Here is a 19,634-nt window from a genome sequence, read left to right as displayed (position 1 = left end):
GTCTTGCTTCTGTCAATCATTTCTGGTTCATTCTGCCTAGAAAATAACAATGTGTATTTTTTGAGCCTTGAGATTATTCCAGCCCCTTCTTTTCCATAATTAACACAGAGAAAATGATGATGATTATATTTTTGGTTTTACTTTGCAATAATGAGCCACAGCAATCAGGAAAGGTTTGTTTTTTCTGGTCCCTGAAACTTCTCCTGGGTAATTCCCAAATTTTCCCAAGGACTGCAAAAGTACAGATTTCTTTGCTTTTACCACGGTTCTGGCTTGTGAACGTTTGCTATTTTTATTCTGTTCCCTCCACACAAAGGAGGCCGTACTGGGTAGTGAACAAATCACGGATACTAGTGCAAGGCAAACCTAGTTTTGACACCTGGTTCCAGTCTATACTAGCTTAGATTCATTATCCACTTGAGCAATAAAGAAAAAAAAATATTTCTCCCTTTCCAGAGTTATTTGGAGAAATGAGTGAAATAATAGCACGTATAATCACCAAAAACAGTTCCTGCCACATAGTAAGTGCTCAATAAATGTGTTTTCTTGCTATTTTTACTTAGCATCCTCCTTGTTGGAGAATGCTTTTTTGGTTCTTGTATTTGATTTAAAGGATTTGATTTCTAATTTGATTTCAGGTGTAAATAAGACATTACAAAATAAGACCATCCTAAGGCTGCTGGATCTTGGCTCACACTGCCTCAGAAGGATAAGCTCAGAAGTTTGCTATTTGCTAGGGGGTTTTAGGGACACTGATGGTTATTGTCACATGAGAGAAAAAAATCTCCACCCTTCTCATGCTCTCCTCTTGTAGTACAGCTCTTTGGCTGCATGGTGATTTAAGAATAACAATAAACAATATTTACAATAATATCTGCTATGGTGTTCCAGGAACTATACAATGCATTTTATATTATATGCAATTCTTATAGCAATTCTACAAGAGAAATGTTATTTATTACCATCTTACAAATAATAATAAACTGGAGCTCAGATAGGTTAAGTGACTTGCCCAAGGCTATACAAGTACTATAGAAGGTCTGAGTGACCTCAGGGAGAGAAGGAAGGAAGGAAGGGAAAAAAAAGGAAAGGAAATTAAGACAGAGCAAGAGAGAGAGAAAGAAATCAGGTCCTTCATTTCAGATGTATTATCTAGCACTAGCCTTTTCCTGTACCACTAGCACCCATTTTTTCCTCTTTCCCAGGGAAATGTCAGCTTTGGAAATAATTTAACCCAAATAATCACTCTGTTGGAATAACTCTCTCCTGGTGCTGCTGTAATTTGGCTTACAATTATAGCTAATTGAACATCTTCGAAGTGAGCTCAGTGCTGCATGCACATAGAAAAAAATGTAATGTGCTAAGCATGCAAAAACATGATCACAGAAGTTCATTTTTACCAGCAGAAAAAGAAAGCAATTAGTGAGACATTTTTCAGCAAGGAGGAAAAAACACGCGCGCACACACACACACACACCAACCTCATGATCTCAAGACTAGCTCTGAGATGATAGCTGGGCCCCATTAAAGGTGTAGTAATGAAAAGGGCTTGTGAGCTACAGGTTGGCATCTGTGAAAAGGTTCCCCTTCTCAGGAATCAAGACGTATTAGTCTCATTATTTGCAGATACTTGACAAGAGCCAGAGGGAAGCACTAACGTAGGGAGACACATTGTGGAGAGAGGAGGTGGCTAATTAAAGGAAACAAAGAAAGGGAGTGTCACAAATTTGTTCTAGAAAATCCCCCTCTAAAAGAGGTATTTCAGACAACATGGCCACATTCCATGGGAAACTGGAAGGACTGCAGGTTTACCCCAGCACTGTCCTGATTATACATATAATCAACATCACCCCTACTGTGAATCTTTAGTTAAAACTGGGTATTAAGTTACTCAATTACTTATATTATTATTTTTTTTAACTTTCTAAGGCATTCCTTTCAACTCAACTGATAAAAGGATCAAGGCCACCCCAGGCTAGGTGCCGGCTCATTTCCTAAAGCAGCCAGAGCAGAGGCCTAGAGAGAGAGAGATGTAGAGACAGGGGCTCTTCAGCCAGCTCCTTACTAGAAAGCTTTATGCTTGTATGACCACTTCAAGCTCCTTGTTCCCGTGTATTAGAGAGCCCCTTGGCAAATTGCACGGTGGGAAAGAGCATCTATGACTCCAGAATGACTGGGTGGGGAGACAGAGGCTGTGGGCTAAAAAGGAGTGAATGTAAATGGAAGTTCCGTGCTTTTAACTTCTACTGGACTGTAACGGGCTAGCCCCAAGCTGTTCAGAGGACTTACAACTTTGTAACCACAGGTCATAGAAAAGGCTCCGAGAGGTTTTAGAGGTGGGGTCGTTGTTCTGATAGAAATTGCCCTCAAGAAACGTAATTTCTAATCTGTAGGGGGAGAGGGGAGGATGAAGGAGCTCACCACAGACATGGGAGGAACAATCAGCACTTTTCCCATCCAGTTCCATTTGTCTATGAGCCCACATTGCTCAGGAGAAGAAAGCAGATTCGTCTAAATGTAGTCAAAGCTCGGCTCTAGATTCCTTTCATTGCTCCTCAAGACCCTAGTTGTCCTCTCAGGATTTATCCTGTCATCCTGGGGCAACTTTGTCCCCCAGGGCACATTTAGAAATGTCTGGAGGCTTTTTAGGGGAGCTGTTACTGGCATCTGGGAGTAAAGGCCAGGAAGCTGTTAAACACCCCACTGTGCACAGGACAGCCCCCACAAAGATGATTCCCTCCGACCAGTAAATAGTGCTGGGATCTAGAAACCTTGATTTAGCGACTACCCAATCTTCCTTTACTCTTTTTTTCATTAGCAAGATTAAAAGCAGTGATTATCACACTAAATTTTCATAGTTTCCTGCCTCTTTTTTTTTTTTTTTTCCCAAGTCTGCCTTTCAGTAGAAAAACTATTTTGTTTGGTGGAAGGACTCCCTTCTTCCTGAGTGGAATGAACATGGATAGCAGATTTCCCTCTCTCTCTCTCTCTCTCTCTCTCTCTCGTCAACTCTACCCCTGATGTGGGACTTAAACTCACAATCCTGAGATCAAGAGGCCCATGATCTACTGACTGAGCCAGCCAGGTGCCCCCAGCTCTCTCACTTTTTGAAGGAAGGCCAGGGGTACCTCAGACATCCTCCCAGTGCGCTGTGCCGGACTCGGGTATGAACAGCAGGTTTGCGTTTGCAGATCAGTTGTCATAACTGTACCAGTACCATTTATGACACCTTGATGCTGACAGTAACAGGATGCCCAGACACCACAGAGCACTCGGTATGAGGTAGAAAGGAGGCTAAGTACATGCAGTATTTTGCAAGCGTCTTGATCTGAAGGTCATTACTTCTTTGTACCAATATGTCTTAAAGAACACTTACTCAGAAGTCAGTACACTTCTGAATCCATTTTGGATGCCAACAAAGAACCTTTAATCACAGAGCTGAACACCAGAGGTAACTTAATGAGAGAAGAAAACGAACAATATTCTACAAAATCAAAGCCGTGGCTCTCAAATGCAAGTCCACATAATTCAGTCTAGGAAAACATAATCATTGTGAAGTGCCCACCATAGTCTTAGGCCCCATCTCCAAGTAATGATATAAATTTGCTCTTTCAGTTACAAAATTCAAACAAATTTTTTACATACATTCTGTCTTGGTTCCTTTGCATTTCATTCCTTAACCATAAATCCAAAGCCCAACTTGTGGTAGGGAATTAAAGAAGACCAGTATAAACAAGCCAATTTAAGGAGACTTTAGAGGGTAAAATATTATAATTGGAAGCAAGCCTGCCACGGTAGGAATTGTTGCTGTCAGTTTGGGGGAAATCTCTCCTTAGGTATATGCGGAACGCTGTCAGCCGCTGTCCTCAAAGCTGCCACTATTCCGGCCAGAATGGAAATGCATCGGGCTCATGGGGTCGGACACGTAGCCTGCATCAGAATAGAAGTTCAGCTGTTACTTATCGGCCTTTCAGTCCATCTTCCCAATTTTTCTTAACCAGCCTCACCCAGTGCACCACAGCTGCCAAGCGGCTCCTCTCGGCTCACGTGAACAGAGAGTCTGGGCGAAGGCTGCTGGCAAGCAGTCGTAAAACACAGGCAAAATTTAAAATGCAAACATAGAGCTGAGACTAGAGGAACACAAATGATGGATGTGTGATTTAGACCCACGCAGGCCAAGTTTGGAGTAAAGAAGGGGACTGTTCCAGAAGGGGGTGTATCACGATGGCTAAAATCATGGGCTTACAAGTCAGGCCAGTGTGGGTTTAAACCTTGGCCCCACTACTTACCGGTTCTGTGATTTTTGTCCACTTAACCTTTCTAAGCCCCAGTGTCTTCATCTGTAAATAGGAACACTAACGTCACTTATTTGTAAGGTTGGTAACGTTGGTAAGACAATCTGTACAGTGTGTGACACAGTGAGTGTTGAGCAAATGGCAATTTTAAAAAGAAGGTGGAACTAGCAGAGAGAAAAAGGAAAGAGGCACTCTCTACAGCAGGTCAGCTCTGGTTGGGTTTTGTTTTGTTTTTCCTCCCTGAGCACCCGGTTTTTAAGTGTACTTCAATGCTTAGGTCTAAATACCGGTGGTATTTGATGCTCGTTGAAGCAGTAGCCCTGTGTCCACAGAATGCAGCTAGTGGCTCAGGATCCGGCCGCTGTCCTAGAGAACACAGGACACGTGCAGGGAAGCAGTTAACTTTTCCAGTGCAAGTGAGGAAGCCGTTCATTGCTTCTGGGAAAATGGGCACATTTGTCAACAGCTATTGCTGCTTTTGCTCCCTGTGATAGCTGAGTTTTCAGAACCAACTCAGCCATCTACATTTTCATCAAGGCATCTAGCAATATGCAGTTGGATAGGCTTATTTATTTTCGTAAGAAGGGTCTCTGTCAACGTTTCTCAGGCAGCACATAAACTCTCCAGAGAGGAGGTGCTGGGGCTGCTGCTGACTGGCCTGTCTCGCTCACCTCCAGCAGGGTTGACCCCGGTCAGCTGGCAGGAAGGCTGTGGTCAGGGGAAGCTGAGATGAAGGGAGGCAGGATACACACCACTGAATCCTAATTTCGGGTGGACCTACATAAAATCTACATCCTAAAGCAAAATAGTTCCTTTTGTTCCGACTGAAACTGCACCTTCATTCCAGGCCTGGATAGATGCTTTCATAAGCTTGCAATCCTTTTATTGCTACCATCAACCTTCTAGTGTACCACATGCGATTTTACTGGCCTGTGATGCTCCAGTGGAAATCTGATTGTGAGTGCACATCCCTCTAGTGTGTGTGTGTGTGTGTGTGTGTGTGTGTATGTGTGGCAGCAGGAAGGGGGGACACTCTCCTTCTGGGATGGGTAGCAAAACCATCAGGGCCTGGGTGCTGACATTTTTTATTGATGCATCCTGCCAAAGTTGAACGACAGGCCCTTGTGTGGCCACTTGGCTTAAGAGGAACCCAAGTGAAATCTGACCACAGGCTTTAGGAAAAGACTGAGCCGTGTCTGCACATTTTGTTGCTGTAGGGCGAAAGGTCTCACATACAGAGAAAATTGCAATGCATGTAATTTTATCTTCATTTTCTAGCCCTGTCTTTGAGGGTGGAGAGGAAGAAACGGTTCATAATGTAGCTATTTTACCACACTTGGTTTATAAAATGGAAATGGAGGGCAATTAAAGCATTCTTTCTTGTACTACGTGATGTTCCTAGAGGGAGATCTTAAATATATCTTCTTTGCCTGTTGGGGCTCTCACTCCCTTCAAACACCCTAATGTTTTCTTCAACTCTGGCACAAACATGCATAGGGAAACCCAACTTTTGCCTTATTGCATTACTTTTGTCTTCTCCATCTTGAAGAATTCTGCTCAAAGTCTTATTCCTTTAAGAAACAGATCGTTAGGTTAACGAATGCTTCATCTTGAAATGTTTCATCCACCATGAAAGGAAAGACTTCTGGTCAAAGCACACATTTCAAAGCGTGCCCTGTATTTTGTGGTTGTGTGGTCACATCTGTAAAGGTTTGAAAAAACGATAGTATATCTATAAAAAATGTGATGATGTGACACTTAGAGCACATTTTCCCCGGTTACTGGACTGGCCAATTATGCTGTAAAGCTGATGATAAAAAGCACTCGGCTGCATTCTAGACACGTCCTGGGAGTCGGAGCACAAAGTTTCCTTTCTTTAATGTTCCCAAGTAGTTTGTCTGCATCTATCCAGAACATTTTTTTTTTTCCTTCGTTTCTTAAAGGCTTTCTAATGCCTTAGGTAATAATACTTGGCAAACGAGGTGCACTGGTGAGGATCCCAAAGCTGAGGGTTTCTAGGGTCTATTACCATTCACTAAATCAGAGAATCGGGAACACATCATCCAATTTATTCTTCCCCAAACCCAGTTCTTGTAATAAATCTGATCTCTTTAACTGACATACATTTTTTTTTTCGGTCCTCCATATTGTCAAGGAAAGTTCCCATGAATAAATGAGCCCATTGTGCTAAAATTCCAATTAAATATAGAGACTCTCGGGCTTAGAGGTTGGAAAAAGGACATTACAGGCCTAGCACATTAATATGGCAGCTGGTGATAAGGGTGATTACCCAGCCTCTGGCTTCCAAGGGCCTGCATAGAACTGTGTTAATTATTTCAAAGAGCTTTATTAATTCCTTCTAAAGTAGACCTGTGCAAAAAGATACCATCAGTGATACCTCCATCGCCTCTCTAGGTTTTTGAGGGGATGGCTGGGTTTACAATTTACCCTTAGGTACTTGCCAAAGGGGAGGAGCTCCCCCAGCATATGACGTAATTGTAGAAACTCATCTCTTGTTTTTCTCCTCCCTACATACCTGTGATGTGAGGCTTACAGGCAGTGAACTCAGGAAGGTGGCAACGGGGTGTTTGGAATATCACAAGATGCAGGAGACTTATCTCTTCTTCCATGTATACACACACTCTGATATACTTGCACATATCCTTACACACTTATGCACACACATTAGTAAACTCAAAGGTAAATGCAGAGTTACATAAAATCAAAGTTTGTACTTTTATAACATACTGTTTTTAAAGCATCTTATAAAACAGAATCTATTCTTCCTTATTATGAATAAATATCACCTTCCTAGGGGAAGTTTCCTTAATCATTCTGAACAATCTATGTACTTACCATATTTGTCAATGGGTGATAATTGAAGACCCCTCTTCATCTCCTCCAAAGACAGGCCTTGAGAAGAACACTGTCCAGCACTGGAAAGTTCCATGCAACACATGATTTCACACTCTGAAAATTATGGTGGTTGTTTGCTAACAACATTTTTATAAAACACAACTTATTCACTCAGGATAGATCCCAGAAAACTGGTAAAGTAATACAAAGGTGTTTTTATGCTACAAGTGACTAGTTGGGAGAGAGTTCAGAATTATTTGGATTAAGTCATATCTCGGTGTGAGTACTGGCTCTTCCAGGTAGGCTATGATTCCCAGCTGTGTAAACTTGGGCACGCCACCCTTTCTGAGCCTCAGTTTATTAACCTGTAAGATGGGAAAAGTACATAAATAATTTCCAGTTTGTTTGGATGATTAAATGTAACAAAAAGGAGTGTTGAATCTAAATCCTGAGTTAATATAATTGCAAGTATTTCTTAAAAGCAACTAATAGCCAGAGTATTATCTTAGTAATAATCACTATCAGTAAAACACATGCCAAGAGATATTATTATTTTGCTGTTATTATAGTAGGAATTATATGAGATAGTGATAAGATTTACTGCATGATTCCAATGCATTAAACGCATAAGTCTATCATCTCATTTAATCCTTATTACCAAACATTTCTCTCATTTTACAGATTAGGAGACTCAGGTGGAGCAGTTAAGTAACTTGTTACACACGTTTGGTAACTGGCTCATCTATGGTTCAAACCCAGGTCTTTTAGATTCCAAAGCCTGTGTGCTTATCCGGTACTCAAACAGGAATTTCTTCTTCAATCCTTCTCTTCCTCAGACTTCTGCTACCCTTTTACCACATTGGTTAATGGGCTTGTTTTCTTTTTACCTCTTCAGACTCAAAACCTGAAGTCATCAAAACCCTCACCCTCATGTTGAATCACATCTGTCAGTTAATCATATATCTGTGGTTTCTCTTGTGTCCATGTCTCACCCAAACTTTAGCGTCCTCCAGGAGGCTTCCCTAGTTCCCCCCAGTGCTCCCCTCACTGTGCTCACAGAACTCTCAATTCTCCCGTCCCAAGCCAGAGCTCTCATCTCGGTTCCTGGCACCACACCATTCAGTTACTTACGCCAAAATTTTTCTTTTTTTCACAACTCTCACCTAATGCAAATGTTTTTTAGCTCTGCCTCCATTATGGAACCCTAATCCTTTCATCTGCCTTCTCCTTCAAGATCCGGGCCATATAATTTTCTTGTTTGGATCTCCGCAGTTTGCCTCTTAATTGATGTTCCCGCTTTCACTCCTGTCTCCTGATAACCCATTTTCCATATATTATCCAGAATGTTCTTTTCACAGTATAAAACAGATTAAGACATTCTCCTACTTAAATCATTCTAGTGGCTTCCCAGTTCATTTAGAGTAAAATGTACTCCAATGCTGTCCCCTCACCTACAAGGCCCTGGCCCTGCCTACCTCAACCTCAACTCGTACCCTTCTCCCCATCTTTTGGTAAGCACTTCATGATGTTCTTTCTGTCCCTTACACCGTCCAAGCTCTTTCCTAATCAAGAGCTCTTGCACTTGCTAACTAACTCTGCATGGAATGATCTTCTTAATGAACCCAAATTCTGCTTTAATGAACCACTGCCCTGCCTTCACCCATGCCTGGATCCTCTGTCATTTAGGCCTCAGTTGCAACATTACCTCCTCAGAGAGGCCTTCCCTGACCACTGTTCCAAAGTGGCATTTCCTTGGCTTATCATCACTTTCTATCTCATGTCAATGTGTTTCTTTGACATGAAGCTATATGAAATTATCTTGTCCATTTATCCATTTACTTATATATTCTATCACACAATGAAGTTGGGAGCCTTGTTCATCTTATCTCCCTTATTCCCTGCTATATACTCAACACTTACAGTGCCTGGCACATAGGAGAAACTCCAAAAAAAAAAAAAAAAAAAGTTTTGGACAATTTAATTAATTGATAGGTCCTTAAATAATGTCCTTCTCTTAGGTCACTCAATCCTCCCCTGTACAAGGTCTTCTGGTAACAAAAATCCTGCCAGGACTCTCCCCTGTTCCCCACGGCGGTTCTTCAGGTCCACGTTCCAAACCCTCTGCTTCCAAACCTACTTGCGTTCTGTGTGTATCTCATGTTCTACAATTCCTCAGTATCTTTTCTTCCCAAGTTCAAGCCACACTAATAGACTTTGTACTTTCTGAAACATCCTGAATTTTCCTTCCTCCATGGTTGTGGTTCAGCTGCTCCCACTACTTGAATCTGCTTGGTAACATCTTTTTTTTTTTACATTACATTTTTTTTAACATTTATTTATTTTTGAGAGACAGAGAGAGACAGAGCACAAGCAAGGGTGGGACAGAGAGAAAAGGAAATGCAGAATCCGAAGCAGGCTCCAGGCTCTGAGCTCTCAACACAGAGCCCAATGCGAGGCTCGAGTGCATGAACCTTGAGATCATGACCTGAGTGGAAGTCCAATGCTTAATCAACTGGGACACCCAGGAGCCCCAGTGACATCTTATTTGTCTCTAAGGGGAAGCATTAAGAAGGAACATTCTGGTGCTACACTCCCTGAATTTGAATCCTGACTCTATTACTTACTAGCAATGACCTTGGGCATACGTTATTTAACTACTCTTTGCTTTAGATTATGCAACTATAAAATGGGAATTATATCAACACTCGACTTATAAGGTTAATCATGAGAATTAAAGAATTAAGAAGTTTAAAAGATTTTGGGAAGTGCTAGTATGTAGTAAGCACTCAATAAAAGTTACCTACTTTTATTATGTGTCAAGGTCCAACTCGAAGGAAACATTTCCTCAAAGTCTTCTTGGAAACCCCACTCAGAATTTCATACCCTCTAGTACTTTGTACTTCTAGCACAGTGCTTATCAGAGTCTGCCTCTGTGTGTGGCAACGGCCTGTATTTGTATGCTAGTGAAGCCCACTAAACAGCCTATTCCCAGAGGTCAGACATCCCATCTGATATCTTTGGATCTCCCACAGGGCTTAGCTGGTACTTTGTAAATAGTTAAAATAAAATTATTACAAAATGTTCACCTGGAGAAGTGAGATTTTTCTAAACTCTAATATAAATTCACACTGCTTCATCCACTTAGCTGCCTTAAAATGACTGCAGGTTTGGCCTCACTTTCTTAAGGGATAATGTGAAGCTGTTTCTTAGAGGGGAGCAATGATTAAAAAGAAGAAAAAGTATTGCCTTAAAGTGGGACATGGGATTATCTCAATCAACATTAAATGGCAAACCACACTCGGTTCTGGGCAACAGACTGTCATTCAAGATATTTTTCAAAATAAAATTTACCCTACTAATACCCTAAAATTTACCTACCTACTAGAACCTCTTAAGCACTCCAGCTCCTTTTAAGAAATGTGCTGTACATAGTGGTCTTGGCAACAACAAGATAATAGGGAATAAATATTTTATCATCAAAAAGGCTATCTGGTTTCCTATGAATAAAAGCCCATCTCCAAGCTGTCTTATTTATTCAGTTGCTAAATGCAATTCATGCCAGGGGACTTAACCTTCTGGCCCAGGAGATACCACATTGGCTGGTTCTGGACGCTGTTCTAGGATGACAGACAGATGGAAGCTAACTGTGCCCAGGTCAAACAAAGCAGAAGAAACCAAACCCTGATCCATGGAAGTAGTTGTCCTCAACTCATGCACATCCAGAATTCAGCAGGAGTTTCACAGAAGCCCAGAGTTTAAGACACATACCGGGACCTCTGTTGGCTGAAGTTGTGGCCAGTGAAAATAGGCATTTCCAGTGATGCAGCTGTCCCATGAATTCAATGAAAGTAAATGTGAACCAATGGCAGGTAAGAAAAGCACTCGATTTTGCAGTACTGCTGGTCAACTAGGTGGCCTTCTTTATGTTAAAAGGACCTATATGTCATACAGAGGCATATATATCAATGATATAGGATATTATATGAGTGATTTCATGTATATGTTTAATGACAGTGTAATGAAATTTTCTCTTTTGAAGAGAATAGCAGAGGGGTGCCTGGGTGACTCACTCAGTCGGCTGAGCGTCCGACTTGGGCTCAGGTCATGATCTCACAGTTCATGAGTTCGAGGCCCACATCAGGCTCTGTGCTGACAGCTCAGAGCCTGGAGCCTGCTTTGGATTCTGTGTCTCCCTCTCTCTGCTCCTCCCATGCTGATGCTTTCTCTCTCTCTCTCTCAAAAGTAAATAAACATTAAACAAATAAAGAGAATAGAATCTTTATGTTAGTTTTTGCACACTACCACATTATATTGATATATCTCACTTTTAGTGCTAAAATTAATTTCAGTTATTTTAGGCTAAATAGTTCAAATTAGTTCTGTGATGTACATGTACAGATAAACATAGTCATTGGTCATTGTTTCTTACAAAGGTGCACTGGGGAATGAATAATTTATTCAGAAAGAAAAAATCCATCATGTTAGATTTGCTTTATTTCTTTTTGGTGAGGATAAATTTCTTTTTTTTTTTTAAACATTTATTTATTTTTGAGACAGAGAGAGACAGAGCATGAACAGGGGAGGGGCAGAGAGAGAGGGAGACACAGAATCGGAAACAGGCTCCAGGCTCTGAGCTGTCAGCACAGAGCCCAACGCGGGGCTTGAACTCATGGACCATGAGATCATGACCTGAGCCAAAGTCGGACACTTAACCGACCAAGCCACCCAGGCGCCCCATGGTGAGGATAAATTTCAAGGGGGAAATATGCACATCTAGTTTCCTCAGATACTGGACACTGTTTCTCCTGATTGCTTGTAAGTAAGAAGGGGAGATCTGTGCCAAATGACAAGTGGTTGGATTGAACTGTCACTGGGTGGATATCCAGGACTGATCAAGACTTCAGGTAGGTGACATTCTCCAAAGGGTTAAGCTGAGCCTTAGACACTGGGAATAGTTAAAAGAAAACACCACATTTCCTGAAGTTAGAATTGTCCCAAAATAGATTGAGTTGTTCTAGAAGGGGGTACTGTCTCATTCCTGGAAATTTTGAAGGTATGGCTAGAGTACATCGTGGCCGTGGGTGCGGTAGAGGGATCCAAGTGATGTGCCATTCCAGGTCCCTCTATTTCTTACATTCTAAGATTCTTTGGAAGGTATTCATGAACCATGTAGATTTCGTGAAACTGGCTTTGATGTGTTGGAAAGGCAGCTTGAGATTACATTTCCCACTCAGGCAGAAGATTTTTATCTTCCTTATCTGAAGTGTCTGACATTTGTCCATGGCTGAGTGCCTCATTTCCCTATACCTGCCACAGCATACCTGGCTACACATTACTGCTACTACTCAAGGTGGTGTTTGTAGCTTTTTGTCTATATACTTTTCATTTGAAATAGTAACTGAACCGTGCTATTTGCCTGAAGGAACCATCTCTTTTCGTGGTCTATTTCAAAGGAAGAACCGCATTGCCATCTAAGTTGAAGCAAAGGAAAAGTGTGGAGAAATCACTTTCACATAAACCCATCATTAAGGATTTGACTGACGGGTTGTGTAAGTCTGGTACTAAAAACTCCTGAGCTCCTTCACAAAAGTTTTTATAGAAAATAAATTTGTAGGGGCGCCAGTCAGTTAAGCATCCCGCCCTTGATCTTGGCTCAGGTCCATGATCTTATGGTTCGGGAGTTCAAGTCCCACATCTAGCTCTGTGCTGACGGCTCAGAGCCTGCTTAGGATTCCTTTTCTCCTTCTCTCTGCCCATCCCCTGCTTGCTCTCTCTCTCTCTCTCTCTCTCTCTTTTTCAAAATAGAGACATAAAATTTTTTAAAAAGAAGATAAATTTGTAGAATATTCATGTTGCAATGCCTGAGGGGTGGGGAAAAACTCTAAAACACTAATTCATCTCTCTCTTTTTTAATGTTTATATATTTTTGAGAGAATGCGGGCAAGGGATGGGCAGAGAGAAAGGGGGACAGAGGATCCGAAGGGGACTCTGCACTGACAGGCTGACAGCAAAGAGCTGGATGCAGGGCTCAAACCCACAAACCACAAAATCATGACTTGACCCGAAGTCAGATGCTCAACTGACTGAGCCACCCAGGTGCTCCCACACTATGTCATCTCTTAATCCAGAAAGGTATATTGTTAACCAGAGCCTATGAGGAAGTAAGAAAGTACTGTCTAAAGAGAGTCCAGGGAACTCTGGTGCCATCTCTTCAGAGTGGCAGGAGCGGGCAGTGCCACAATGAGTTCAAATGGCCCCATTTAGAGCCTCAAAATCAGCCAGTATTGTGGCTTCCAAACAAAAGCCTGCCAAATGCTTTTGGTACTGGAGCAATGAATCATGGTTTTGGCTGTGGGATTTCATAAATTCTCAGAGTATTTGCTAGTGTCATAATGGCTTCTGACTCAATTACATTCCAAAGAAGACATCAGGTGGGCATAGAGTCCAAAAGAAGCCATTTTTATCATATTCTTCCAAGTATGGTTTTCACAGAGCTGGGGTCTTTGATTGGGTGAATTAGAGCAAATGAATATAGTCTGCATGGATTGAAAGCAAGACTGAAATTAAAACAACTAAATAAAAACAAAGAGACCTACAACATTAAGTTCTACCATAATGATACAATAATCTCTTATATTTGTAGAGGGTTTTATAGCGTGAGCATACTTTTATATCAATTAGCTTAGAGTATTTTTACAAAACCTCCATGAGGTATCTGGGAAAGCATTAATTTTACCTCCACTCTATATCAGGCTCAGGAAGTTTGAACAACCTGAATAAACTCACAGAGCTAACAAGAGGCAGAGACAGAACTTGAACAAAAACGTCTTCAGACTTCCAGTCCATGCTCTTTCTTCTAAAGCACACTACATTTAATAGCAGTCCCTGTCAAACTCTTGTTCTGTTTCCATCTGAGGAGCTCACTGAATTAGTCATGAGTTACAATTTTGCACTCTTTGCATATAAAGACCAACACTAAGATCCTCATAGAAAAATATTCTTTATCATCATAAAGAAGCCAGAGTCAGCTTTCTCGTGACTTGCTTTGTTAGATCTTTAAGAAAATTTTATTTTCCCCTACCCAACCTTTCTAAATAAGATGTTTATAACTCTCCACAACTCTCTGATCCTGTGCAAGGTTTTCTAAGCTGCATGGATTCATCTTCCTAAACACTGCTCCGGCTATATTGAACAGAAAACCATTAGGTTACTAGTGTGATTAAAGACTTCAGGCACAATTTTCTTCCATTCAAGTTGGTCCAATTAGTTTTTACGCAGCTAAAAGTGCCCTCAGGCTACCTGTAACCTAGAAGAGTTAGTCATTTGGACTTTGCCCAGGCAACACCATCCCATCCAAGGCCACACAGCTTTGCAAATATGCTTTGTGGTGTGTTAGGTTTTTTTTTTTTTTTTTTTTTTTTTTTTTGCCATCTGTCATAATGATGTTACTTGTGAAAGAATATTAGCCAGGAGATCAGTGCCATATGCACCTTTATCCCCTTCCTCAAGAGGAATGTATCCAAGTGAAAAGTCATTTCTTTCACTCAACATGAAACATATACAGGTAACAGCTAACCAGAATTTCAGTTCTTTGACACTAATCTAAGGGACTAATACCAAGAAAAGATAGAGAAGCAGCCTGCTGAGATCCCTGATAAAGGTGTTTACACAAGGAGAGTAAACGCTTTGCCATAGAAAAGGCTACTAGAGTCATCTGGATGCTCCTTTTGGCATTTAGCTGAAAACAAATAGATCTATTTAAACCAGATCTGTCACAAGGGATAAATGCCTCTCCATGCCTTACAATGTCTTTCTCTGGCCTAAAGAGAGACGACATTTCTGTTAGAAATGGGATCACCTTTGGCCTAACTTTGAAATAGTCCAGTCAGACTCTTATGAATAAGCATTTGTTAATTTATCAGTTAAGTTCAACATATTTATTTATTCATGATTTCATCCCACTGTTTTCAGAACATTATTTTGTCTTTGTCAATATTCCCTACTTGATAATGTCCTAAATTAAAACAAATTTATTGCTCCCATTACAGTGAATGGGCAATGGCCAAAATATTTAATGGGGCCGGGGGTCAGTGCAAAATATCTCTTTCAGGAAAATCAAACCCATCAGCTTTCTTTCAGTGGCAAATGTCCCCAGCTATAAAAGGCCTGAAAGACTTGGCAATGGGTCATGGCTCTGTTTGAGCCATTAGGCAAATATCCAAGGTCTCAGCTCCCCCATTTTTAAGGGAAAAAGCAATTAGGAAAAGAATTATGAATAAGGAAAAACGCAGCAAGAATTGAAACTGTGCGCTAATTCCTTGATGGCTCATCAATTTTTAATGTGCTTAACAGTAACGTAACAATACTACCACCTCTCAATTTACCTATACTTTAAGCAGGTATAAATGAGGAATTGTGCAATCCAGTAGGAGGTGAACTTTGCATGCCTTGACTGCTTTCAAAACTGAGGAACATCCTTTAAATATACCAAACATCTTTTTTTTTTTTAAGTTTATTTATTTATTTTGAGAGAGAGAGAGAACGTGCATGCACATAAGTGGGGGAGGGGCAGACATGGAGAGAAAGAGAACCCCAAGCAGGCTCCACGCTACCAGCATAGAGCCTGATGGGGGGCTCGAACTAACAAACCATGAGAACATGACCTGATCCGAAGTTAAGAGCTGGACACTTAACCGACTGGGTCACCCAGGCACCCCAGCAAACATCCTTCTTATCCTTCACCTTCTGTACTTACTATCATTCCCCCTCAAAAAGGGGAAGTATTTTAAACATTAGAACTAGGAGATCTTAGGAGCATGATGGTCATAAAGCTCACTTCTCACTCCTCCATTTTCCCACCTCATTTTACCAAGAATGAAATTGAAGCCTTGTGAAGTGAAATAACTTACCCAAGTTCATATATCAAGGTTATAGTGATATCAGGATATAGCGTGGGGTTCTAGACTTCTTTGTTAATTTTTATTCCTGTTTTTAAAGAAAACACGGAAACCAAATTTTGTTGCATACCTGCTAAGTGTCACAGTCTATTAGATGCCTCACCAATCTTATTACATACATTTGCTGCACCTAACAACCCATTTTACACGTGTGGAAAACAAGTCTTGTCCAGGATCACACAGCTGTAATTCAAATGTAGGCTAGGCAGGACCCAAATCACCTGCTTTTCCCGTTTAACACTGTTAGCTCTGGAAATGATTCCAAATTTACACCCACAACCTTGTCTCTCTCCTTCTCTTCATGATTGATTATCAAGCACAATGCCAGGTTCTGTGCTAATGCTAGGAACCCAGATATGAGTGTGATGGACATGTACTCTACCCTTTGGGGTAAATAGAAATGTAGACATGTGCAGGTGAACTTCAATGCCTGGGGACACAGTATACTATAAAGGGCACCCTCCCTACACACAGGAGCTGCAGGATAAGTGGATTCTCAAAGGGAGGGAATTACTGGGATAGAAATAGGTTGGGGCCTGTGCAAAGACCTGGGAAATGAAGTGGCCAAAGTAAATGTATGAATTTTTTTCTTAACTTTTTGTTTTGAAACAATCTCAAAACAAAGGAAGGTTGCAAACATGGTATAATTTTCTTTTTAATCCTGAACCATTTGAGAGTAAGTTGCCAATCTGATTGCCTACCATTTCCCATATACCTTAGTGTATTCCTAAAATAAAGACATTCTCCTACATAGCCTAATATAATCATTTGATTTTGTCTTCTCTCGGACTCCGTTCAAGTTTTGCCCATTATCTCAATACTTTACAGCGAGAAGTGTGTGATTCTTGCTGAGAATCACACACTGTGTTTAGTTGTTACGTTTCTTTAATCTCCTTCAGTTGGAAACAGTTTCTCCGTCATTACTTGAGTTTCATGACCCTGAACAATTTTGAAGATGACAAGCCAGTGATGTTGCAGACTGTCCTTCAATTTGGTTTTATCTGATTAAATTAAAATTACATGTGATGCGGGAAGCATCACACAGGTGTTGCTGTGTTCTCCTCACTCTATCCCATCACATTTTGATTTGTCCCATTATTGTGTTCTTAATTTTCGTTACTTGGTTAAGGCGGTATCTGACAGGACTCTCTACTACAAAACTACTCTTTTTCTTTCTGTAATTAATAAGGATTTTGTGGGGTGTTACTTTGAGACTATATAAATATCCCATATCTCAACCAAATTTCAGTATCTTCATTTATTTATTTCTGTATGGATTTAGTTATTATTTTATTCAAGGGGTTGTAAGGTTACTGTCATTATTCATTTTGATGCTTAAATTATCCCATAGTTGGCAAGCAAGAGCCCCGTCAAGCTGTCCCTTTGATACACACCCACCCTTGAAAACCTCTCTACTCTGTGGCACCAGACATTCCAGGCTTATTTTGTACTCTCCTTGTCCCAGCCTTGAAATCTGCCATTTCTCCAAAGTGCCCTGTTTACTTTTAGTGGAGAATAGTATTTAGAAATGAAGACCTAGATGCTTGGTTGAAATGTTGCTGCTCCCAGACCCTCTCACAGAGCAGGCAAAACTGAAGAACATGTTTGTACATACATATGTATGTAAACACATTCAGACCTCTTCCTCCACTCTCATATAATTCCAATACAATCCAACAGCACAAGGTCCATTCTAGTTTTCTCCCTTTCCATGTTTCTAACACTCTTCTCTGACAATGAGAAAATGAGAAACCTGGTTCCCATTATCCTTAATATGATCAATGCCCTGGAAAGTACAAATCCCTGACTGTTGTCACACCCGCGTCCATCAACACATACACAGATGTCCTCCTTTACCCTACTTGGGCTCCATTGTTGTCTCCAGGTGGCTCTCCTTACCCTCTTGTGTTCTGACACCCCACTCTGGGCTACATTCCCACCTCTCTGCCCTAAGCAGGTGCACCTCACCTACCTTGGGCTCCACTGAGCTGTGCCCCGTGTGACGCCTTCTTCACCCTGTGTGGGTTCTAGTCACTAGGACAGGGCTGCCTGTCTACACTTATACCCTATTCACCACCCTCATGCTCCGACTTCACCACATCAAGCACCTTCCTGTAACTGATACCCTTCTCAATCTGCATGGAACCACAGTGTCCACCACCTACCTTCATGAATGTCCTTCCCACTGTGCTTGGGCTCTGACACTCTATGTGGGGTAACTTCTTCACTGACCCCTCTCATGCATGCCCTCCTTCCCAGGCTTGCACTCTGGCCTCCCATGCCAGGTTGCTCTCCCATGTAGATGCCTTCCTCACCATACCTGGGCTCTAGCACCTTGGCTGGGTAGCCCCAAACCCTCATGAAAACTCTTCCCTCCTCCCACTCTAGCTCTGACACCTCATGCTAGCCAGCTGCCACCCACCACCACTCTCACCATCCACATGGACATTCTCCACACCGTACTTGGATTCAAACATCCTGTTCCACACCCCATGGAGAAGTCACTCTTGCTCAGCCCTATCTAATGGCTTTGGGACTAAGGCATTTAGGAAGAGGGGGGAAGAAAGGAAAAGAAGAGTAACAAGGATGGACTTTTTAAAATCTTAATTACATCCTGTCACACTCCTGCTGAAAATCCCTCAGTGGCTGATCAACCTTCTAATGCCCTGTCCTGGCTGCTGAAGTCTTCATGGTTTGACCTCTAGCTACCTACCTGGGACTTCACCCTGTAACACTCTTGCCTGCCTCCTATCCTGTGTCCACAACAGAGGTCTTCTATTTCTCCTCTTTTTCCTGTCTTATGAACTCTGCACTTTTGCTCTTTAGCCCTGCTGAATGTTGTTTCCCAGGCTTCTTCCTTGATTTCATGATTCTAACCACCCCATCTAAACTACCTTTCCAGTCACTCTATCCTACCAACCTATTCTAACTGCCTGCATAGTATTTACCACAATCTCATTTTGTGTATTTATCCATTGTCACCTGTATAGGTAGATACAGTACTCTGCCTGTATACCTTGGTCTACTTGGGAAGTCACCTTTAGAAGTTTGCATACATGCTCATGGTTTCCTGTGTTTCTCTGCACTTAAAGGTGGGGTGGGGGGTAGCTAATGCTCCTTCCCACCCACCCAAATGAGTCACCATCAGTGAGGAACAAGAGTTGGTGGATAAAGACTCCAGCGTCCTTGCTGCTTGTTGGGAAAATTCTGAGACATGGTCTATACCCTCAGAGTTTACAACATAAAATTAAGCCTTCATTGCCCACAGCAATGACTTACTCATTAACATACATATCCCTTTATTTATTTTTTCTTCCTTCTCTTTCCTTCACTGTGCTTGAGATCACATCCCAGAAAAATAATTTTCACTCACATCCTTGTCTCATGGTCTGTTTTGGAAGAAATCCAAATTAAGATGGCCTGCCTCTTTCAACTAGAACGTAAGCTTCATGACAGCAGGGACTTGTCTTGTGTACTACTGTGTCTTGTTCTCCAGTGCCTTAAACTCATTGTCATGAACTAGGCA

General features: G+C 41.5%; 1 protein-coding gene across 5 annotated transcripts in view; it reads right to left on the bottom strand.

The window, feature by feature from the left end:
- Nucleotides 1–217: 217 nt before the first annotated feature.
- The window catches only part of LOC115520450 (serine/threonine-protein kinase TNNI3K), a 289,743-nt gene continuing 270,326 nt past the window's right edge, over nt 218–19,634 (bottom strand). For 4 of the 5 annotated variants that reach the window (XM_030324810.2, XM_030324808.2, XM_030324811.2 and 1 more), the window contains 2 exons: nt 7,152–7,231; nt 3,404–3,930 (listed from right to left, as the gene is read on the bottom strand). In XM_030324810.2, the coding sequence (XP_030180670.1) occupies nt 3,854–3,930; nt 7,152–7,231 (157 nt within the window). In that variant the 3' untranslated portion in view covers nt 3,404–3,853. Of the gene's footprint in view, nt 3,931–4,289; nt 4,341–7,151; nt 7,232–19,634 lie in introns of all 5 variants that reach the window. The other variant, XM_030324809.2, reaches the window with a different exon arrangement.

Source organism: Lynx canadensis, chromosome C1 (assembly GCF_007474595.2).
Source record: "Lynx canadensis isolate LIC74 chromosome C1, mLynCan4.pri.v2, whole genome shotgun sequence".
Lineage (NCBI taxonomy): Eukaryota > Metazoa > Chordata > Mammalia > Carnivora > Felidae > Lynx > Lynx canadensis.
The sequence above is the reverse complement of the archived record's forward strand: the minus strand, read 5'-3'. Positions and strand labels throughout refer to the sequence as shown.